General features: G+C 52.8%; 1 protein-coding gene across 1 annotated transcript; it reads right to left on the reverse strand.

Moving 5' to 3' along the window:
- Positions 1 to 344: 344 nt before the first annotated feature.
- PTGES3 (prostaglandin E synthase 3) lies at positions 345 to 4,374 on the reverse strand. Its single transcript, XM_017728694.1, has 7 exons — positions 3,352 to 4,374; positions 3,190 to 3,259; positions 2,658 to 2,756; positions 2,364 to 2,453; positions 2,094 to 2,156; positions 1,669 to 1,693; positions 345 to 1,239 (listed from the first exon to the last, which is right to left on the reverse strand). The coding sequence occupies exons 1-7, from the start codon at positions 3,504 to 3,506 to the stop codon at positions 1,220 to 1,222; spliced, it is 522 nt and encodes a 173-aa protein (XP_017584183.1). The 5' UTR covers positions 3,507 to 4,374; the 3' UTR covers positions 345 to 1,219.
- Positions 4,375 to 7,996: the final 3,622 nt, after the last annotated feature.

Raw genomic sequence — 7,996 nt, forward strand, 5'->3', positions numbered from 1 at the left:
CCCATTCCGCGCCGGCCCCCCAAGAGAGGGGGGAACCCTCCCCACCTGCCCTCCATAGGAAAGGATCCCACCCCACCAGCCCCAAACTGCCCCACATCCTGACTCCCCCCGTGAGGGGAACCTGCCCCACTGACCCCTATTGCTCCCAATGGGAGGGGATCCCAACCACGGACCCCTCCCAGGAGGGGATCCCACCCCACTGACCCCTGCCAGGAGGGGATCCCACCCCACTGACCCCTCCCAGGAGGGGTCCCCCCCCCACTGCCCCCTGCCAGGAGGGGATCCCACCCCACTGACCCACATGTCCCCGCGGCGCTGAGGAATGCACAGGGCCCAGGCCGAAGGAGAGCCAGGGAGTCTTCAACAGTTTATTAGAAAGAATGCAGACATTAAAAAAATCCCAGCTGCTCTGAACATAAATTGAGGTTTTTCAGCCCGGTCGCAGGCGCCCGCGCGCCCCACGGTCTGTCACTTGCTGCCAAACCCACAGTGCAAATACGATTTGGTCTAAATGTACAGATTGACAAGCAACAATGTACAGCCACTCGCACCCCGGGCGAGGAGGTGGAAAGGTCTGGGGGTCACACGGGACCAGGGGCAGGCTCCGGCCACCGGCACCGGTCGGGGCTCGGGGGCGAACACCAAACAAGGAGAATTGAAAGTTTTCCTTTTCAATACAAACTTTTAGTGGAACAGACCTGAAGACACCACAGAGGGATGCGCCTCGCCTGCTAAATTTGGGGAGCCGATGACAACAAGTTTTGTTCCCGGTACAAATGGACAATTTTAGGCCGTGGAGGGGCGGGGAGAGGGGGGGGGAAGGGGAAAAAAATGCTCGTTTACCACTCGGTGTTAATTCAGGGTTCTCCCATTGTAATTACATCTGCTACGAGGCAAGGAGGCTCTGTAAACTTTATTGCAACTGTTCTGTACGGATTGCCTACACCTCAATTGGGTTGGTTTGGTGGGTTTTTTTCTTGTTTTTTTGGAAGTCTGGAAAACGGTTCATGCATAACGTTATTGCCTCTCGTGGCTTTAAGACCGCCCCGTGCCATGGGACACACCTACCATCAGTGAAGCCATTTAAAATGGACTGAAAATGGGTTAAAGGATGCAGGATCTCCCTTTAGGGCTGGCTATCAACTCAGGAATTCTTATCTCAATTATGAAATGTTGTGATGAACTTCTTTCCCCAAAACCCTGAAGAAAACTTTTTGCCTTACTCCAGATCCGGCATTTCTAGAGGGAAAAAGAGAAGACAGTTAGTGGTTTAGGATTGGTTTGTGGGTTTTATTTTTTGCTTGGTTGGTTTTTAAAAGCTCCCAGAGCACTATTATGTCACAAGGGACACAAGCAAGACGACCTGGCCTCCAACCAAGGAGGTCACAGGGCAGTTTGGGGCCTCTGATCTCTCCCCCTGGCTCTTCCCGAGGGAAATCCGTGCCAGAGCCACCCCGAGCACGTGCTGCTCCTAAAGCCAAAGCCTGCCTGGGACTGCAGCTGCTTTGGGAAGGTCAAACTGGTATTTGGGGCTTGCGTGGAGAGGCTTTCCCAGATTAGATTTGTCTCCCAGTGCTGGCTTTAGCTGGCGGCCAGGATGAACATCTGCTGGCCCTGCCCGAGGCCGGCTCGGAGCTTTCAGCAGGTGAGGGGAAAACAACAACTTACTTTCATCATCACTGTCTGGTGAGTCCTGGAAAGGAGAACAAACAACCTTTAAGTGGAGCAGACAGCGCTGAAGGCGCTTTTCCTCTCCCACCCCCCCGCCAGCAAAGAGCTGCTGTTCCCAAATCTGGATCCCCTCTCGGGCAGAGCAGGGATTTTGAGGAACTCCAAGTTCCAGAGGACTCAGTGAGCTTAGTTTGGCCTCACTGCAGAGCCCACAGACCCGCAATGAACCCCTGTCACTGCACAGAGACACAGACACCAAACTGGCGTCCCTGGCACTGAGAGGGGAGGGAAGTGGCTTCCCCAGGTGACATCACCTGCGCAATCAAGGTTTGGGGCTGTTTAAGCCTTTTGCAGGGCTGAGGGGCGAGTGCAGGACTTCGGAGCCAGCCCTGCAGGTGTTTACTCCACCCACATGTACTCACATCATCTGCCCCATCTACTTCTGGCAAGTCTACGTCGTCGTCTCCTCCCATGTTGTTCATCATCTGCTCAGAGACACAACAGCCCCACTTCGGGATGAATCCAACCCCACTTTCCACCCAAAACCAGCCTGAATTGGTTCTAAACCAACAGGCCCCCCCTTGCTTTAACAAATCAGGTCCCCCATGCAGGAATTACAAAGTGATGGTACAAAAAACCCCCGGATTCATTGCCTGGCAACCCCCAAACTCCAGGAATTCGTTGCCCCCTACCTCGGAAAAGCGATCGAAATTGGACATGTCTTCATCTGAGTCATCTTCCCAGTCTTTCCAGTTGTTGAAGTCCACACTGAGCCAGTTGAGCTGCACCAACACCAGGAGTTATTTAAGGACAAGGAATTATTTAAGGACAAGAAGTAACTGGCTGTCAGTTACAAGAGGCAGGTTAATGAGAGCTGCCGTCGGATCAGGAGCAGGAAAGTCACCCAAAAATGCTCCAAAATTTGAACATGACCCAAATATTCACTAAATTAAAAGCCAGGGGAGGCAGCAGATGCCCAAACCCACCTTTGCCCTCTCTTTTGTTAACCTTGGCCATGCCTGACCAGACTCTCCTTTTCGTAAACAACACAAGATGGATCTGTCTGTTCTTTTATGCTTTGATTCCTGAAAAAGACCAAACACCCATTAGTACCACCAGGATGACCTTCACCAGGAACTGCTGACATCCCTCGTTTATCTTAACCTCTTCCCTTATTCCTTGTCCTGGAAAATACCACCCAGAAAAGGTTTCATGGATCTGGAGTTTGAGCTTTTATCTTCCAAGGAGTAAATTTCCCAAAATCCAGGGAACAGCCTAAAGAAGATGGTGGTTTTTTTAGGATCACCATGGAATGGTTTGGGTTGGAAAGGACATTAAAGCCCATCCAGTTCCACCCTCCTGCCACGAGCAGGGACACCTTCCACTAACCCAGGTTGCTCCAACCTGGCCTTGAACACTTCCAGGGATGGAACATCTGTAATTTCTCTGGACAACCTGTGCCAGCCCCTCACCAGGCTCCAGCACTGAGAAGCTGGGAAAAGTCAAGAGGATACTCACATTTGGATCGATATTATTAAAAAGATCGATTTCATTTAAATGTTTAAAGTTATCACTTCCTCCAAGACAACTGCAAGAGAAAAAGAAATCGGTATTTAGCCTGAAACATGTTGTAGAACAAATCTGCTTCTCCTCAGCCCTCCCTGGGCCTGAGTTACTCACCTGAACGTGAGTTTGGACTTTTCAAAATTTACATTTACGTCTTTGCTGTCTTCAACACAGAACTCGATAAAGACGTAGTCCCTCCGGTCGTACCACTTTGCAGAGGCAGGCTGCCTGTGGGCACAGCAGGGACACACGAGGGCATTGATTTTCATCAAGAAATCCACCAAAAAACCCTTTTTTCTGCGCTTAAAACCTGCATTTTGAGCTTACTGTTATTCTTTAAAGGGGCTTAAAGCTGAAAAGAGAGAGCAGGAATAAAACGAAATGATGCATTCGGTGTGTGACGCCCCCAGAAAGCTCCTGGGAGGAGCTACTGAAATCTGAGACTGAAATAAACATTTCAGCAGATCAAGATTTTGATAAACTTCAGGATGAGCTAGTACAGATTGTGACAGCAGCTCCACCACCTCCGACAGCTGCATGGTTTCAGAGTAACCTAAAGTAAAACTACTGAAAAAACCCCCATTTTTTGGGGTATTGATACTATAAACAAATGGATTTGCTATGATTAAGACCCAATTAAGTCAGCACAGGTTGGAAAATCACTCCTCCAACCTCTTTACAACCTCCCAAGTACTCACACTGGGATTCCCATGCACTTTGGAGTTCTTCTGCCTTTGCACAACCACCTCAAAAAGCAACAGCGTGTCCAGGGGGGCTGGGAAAGCCACAGAGCTCTGGACCAACTCCTGTGTTTGCAGTTCCACCCTGACAACTCACCTGCAGCACTCTGTGCTCTGTGGAGCGGGGAAAACGACCTGGCTGGGCTTGGACACCTCCTCCCCCCCCCCCCCCCTTTCCAGTCCTTCCCTGGCAACTGAGGCCGAGCCCAGGGAACGCCTGCATTCCAGGAGAACCAAACAGCCTCCCAGCAGGGCTGTTGCTGCGGCACAGAGGCCACGGGTGTTCCTCACACTCGTTTGTCCTCCCGAGATCAGGGAATCATGGAACGGTTGGGGTTGGGAGGGACCTTAAAGTTCAGCCAGTGCCACCCCCTGCCATGGCAGGGACACCTTCCACCGTCCCAGGTTGTTCCCAGCCCTGTCCAACCTGGCCTTGGACACTGCCAGGGATGGGGCAGCCACAGCTGCTCTGGGAAAGCCATTCCAGGACCTCACAGGGAGGAATTTCATCCTAATATCCCATCTTAATCTCCTCTTTAACCATTCCCCCTTTATCTGCCATTCCTGTGCCTCACCAGCCTCTCAGGGAGGAATTTTTCCCAGCTGAGAGCTGCAGTGGGATGAGGTGGAAGGCTCTGAGCTGGATAAGGATCTCAAGCAGGGAAGTCGATGTGACACAGCCTGTGACAGCAGCTTGTGCCGCTCTCTAAGCCAATATCTGACCAAAACCTGAACTTTTCAGACCTTTTGTTAAGCTGACCTTTCCTAAACTTCCAGATCACATTTTGACTCACCTGATCATCAATTAATTGCTGGCATTGAGCTGTGGCACATTTAGCAAAGTGACACACCCAAAGGCTCCTACCTGCTCCCGTCCATATTTCCCTGGGATGAACCCAACCATGGCACAGCCCAGCTCCAGCTGAACCCCAAACCAGCCACCTCTGAGTTCCCCCAGTGCCACCAGGTCCTTGGACACACTGGTGCCAGCTCAAGGAAAGGCAGCAGAATGGCCACGATGCCTCGGGCAGCCCCAACACCTCTTGTAGGTGCAAGAACACCTGGTCAGAGACCCATGTCCAAGGATTTCATTACCAAGAGCATAAAAACAAGTGGATTCTGAATTCAGCCTTGAGTTTCAGCAAGATGCTGTTCCAGGGGTGAAAACTTGCTGCAGCATTTTAGGGAATGTTAATTATCACCTTATTCAGGTGAAATGCAGCAGCAGAGCAGCGATTTTCTTACTGGGGTATTTTTAAACCCTTCTTGGACACAGATTTCCTCTTTTTTAACAGGGAATGAAAGACTCTCAAAAGGAAAGGAGGATGAGAAACGCCCCGCTCTGCTCCCTGTGTGCTGGGAGACAAAACCCCCCAGCGTGGGGCACTTGGAACGTCGCTCCAGCCCAGCCATCCAACAGAAATCTCAGTGTCCCTGCCTGGATGACGCAGGGGCTGAATGGTGTTAACACTTCCCAGTTCTCAATGTCAATGGAGACATCTCCAGCCTTCCCAGGGAGCCGCACGCGTCCCGGCTCTCGGCCGTGACCTCGGCATCTCCGCCAGGATCGGGGATTTGAGGCACCAACAGAACTCACAGCGCTTCCAGAAATCCTACTCAGCTCAAGGAAACACACACCCGTCCGAGCTGGACAGCAGTGGAGTCCCAGATAAGTTTTACTCGGCCATAATTCACGCTTCTGAACCTAAACCCACGCTGCTTTCCCGGGAATTCACCCCGTGCCCGGAATGCGCTGGAGCTGCCTCTCCTCCTTTTATCTGCTTTTCCAATCTCAACCTCCCAAAGGGAGGAGGGAAACCTCCCTGTGAGCTTCAGTCAGGCCTCACCGTTCCAACCAGTACCGCAGGACCTGCCGGAGAGTTGGGATGAGGCGGAAGCCGCAGCTCCTTTTTGTCTCCTGCCCACACGGAGATTCCCAGGAGACAACCACACGCAGCAGCCCGTGGGGAGCCGTGCACGTGCTCCCAGTGCTCCCAGTGTTCCCACACACCCACGGAGAATCTCCTCTCTCAGGCACTGACCCACCACCGGGACTTGTGGGCAGCCACCTGTTACAGAGCTCCTCCATCCTGCTCACTCAAATCCCGAGGGAGCTCGGCCTCCTGCCAAGGAGGTTTTGGTTATCCAGCACTCCCATGGGACTGATCTCTTGGGAAAAGAGAAGGGAATTTCAGCGTGCTCCAGCCTGGTTCCCAGTGCTCTGTTAGGGTGAGGATTTCCTCTGTCCCATCCACCTGTGTTTTGGGGACTTCCTGAGCAGCCACAGCCACCCCGCAGCTCCTCTGGCTCTTCCAGTCCCCACATTCTGATGACAATCGTTATTCCAGCACTGTGGAACAGGTTCTAGAACCTTCCCAGCAGCACTGATGGGCAACATGGAGGCTCAGCTTCACCGCAGAGCCCTCAGAGCTCTGCCCAATCCATGGGGGCTCTGTAGGATATCCATGGATAGCTCCCGGTCTCTGGCACAGCAGAGGCTCCTGACACGCTGAACTCACCAGTGGAATCTCAAATCTCTCCCCATCTGTGGCACTGAGCAAGTTCCCAAAGCTCTCCTTGTGCTCCTCATCCATAGCCTGTGCCTATGGAATCTTTGTCTCCTGGAAGCATCCTGACAGTTCCTACAGCTCGAGGACACTGCTGGAGTCAGACCCTCAGCAAGATTTTCCCCTCCCAGACAGCAATAAAACCTGTTTTACAAAATTACTTTTCATTTATACACCCTGGAAAGGTGCTTTTTCTCATTAAAAAGCGCCTCATTTTAGATGATTCTACGCAGAGGCAGCAGCGCTGCAGTTTCAGGATGATGAAATCTACAGAAATTACATGAAAAAACTCCAACTTGATCACAGTTCTCTCACTTTCACTCACGTTAAGATGAAGCACCTCCGCTGTTCAGGGTTTCAGAACAAAAGTAAAAGCCTGGCTGGGGACAAGGGACCAAAAGCCACCGGTCCCCAACGGGTAATGCTGTCCTCAGACCAAATTCCTGACAAAACAAAACCTCAGGAAGTGCTACTGCCTCCAGTCCTTCCAGCCAGACACATGGAGGTCACAGAATCATGGAATGGTTTGGGTCAGAAGGGACCTTGAAGCTCATCCAGTCTCCCCCCCCCTGCCATGGGCAGGGACACCTCCCACTACCCCAGGCTGCTCCAAGCCCCGTCCAACCTGGCCTTGGACACCTCCAGGGATGGGGCATCCTCTGGAAAATCCATTCCACTGCCTCAACACCCTCAGAGGGAGGATTTTTTTCCCCAATATCCCACCTAACCCAGCTCTCTGGCAGTTTGAAGCCATTTCCCCTTGTCCTGTCACTGGGGACGTGGGAATGCTGCCTGCAGCTCCCAGGGCAGTGCAGCTCTTCTTCCCCAGCCGGTTTTCCCTCTTGAGCGTCATCCTGCACACAGAAAACCCTGGCTCTTCTTTCCTGAGCGCTGCGAGGGAACACTCACGTTGACCAGAGCTCTGCCACAAGCAGCTCGTGCTGGTTTTGGGTCGCTGAAGCAGCCCCGGGAGAATTCCAACGAAGGCGATTAATGAGGGCTCCTTGGCACGGCAGCCCGGGCACCGGGGAGCGCGGGATTCCGCTCGGGATGCACGTGGACACCCTCGCAGAGGAGATCCAGCAGCTCACCTGCACCGGGCAGAGCAGCACCACGGCTGCCCCGGGGGTTTCCATGCGCTCCCACCCCTTCCTGAGGGGCCTTTTCGTTATTCCTCGGTTTTTTCACGGAATTCTGGAACGGTTTGGGTTGGAAGGGACCTTAAAGCCCATCCCGTTCCACCCGATGCCCATGGGCAGCGACACCTTCCACCAGATCAGGCTGCTCCAAGCCTGGGCTGGCTCCAAGCCCTGTCCAGCCTGGCCTCGGACACCTTCAGGGACGGGGCAAATCCCAGGGATGGATTTTACGTGGAAAAGTGGAAGTTTACAAACAGATTCGCTCGCCTGCACGCTCTGGATGGTTCCACGCGTTACTTACCGGGAGTTTTCC

Source organism: Corvus brachyrhynchos, unplaced genomic scaffold (assembly GCF_000691975.1).
Source record: "Corvus brachyrhynchos isolate BGI_N302 unplaced genomic scaffold, ASM69197v1 scaffold193, whole genome shotgun sequence".
NCBI lineage: Eukaryota > Metazoa > Chordata > Aves > Passeriformes > Corvidae > Corvus > Corvus brachyrhynchos.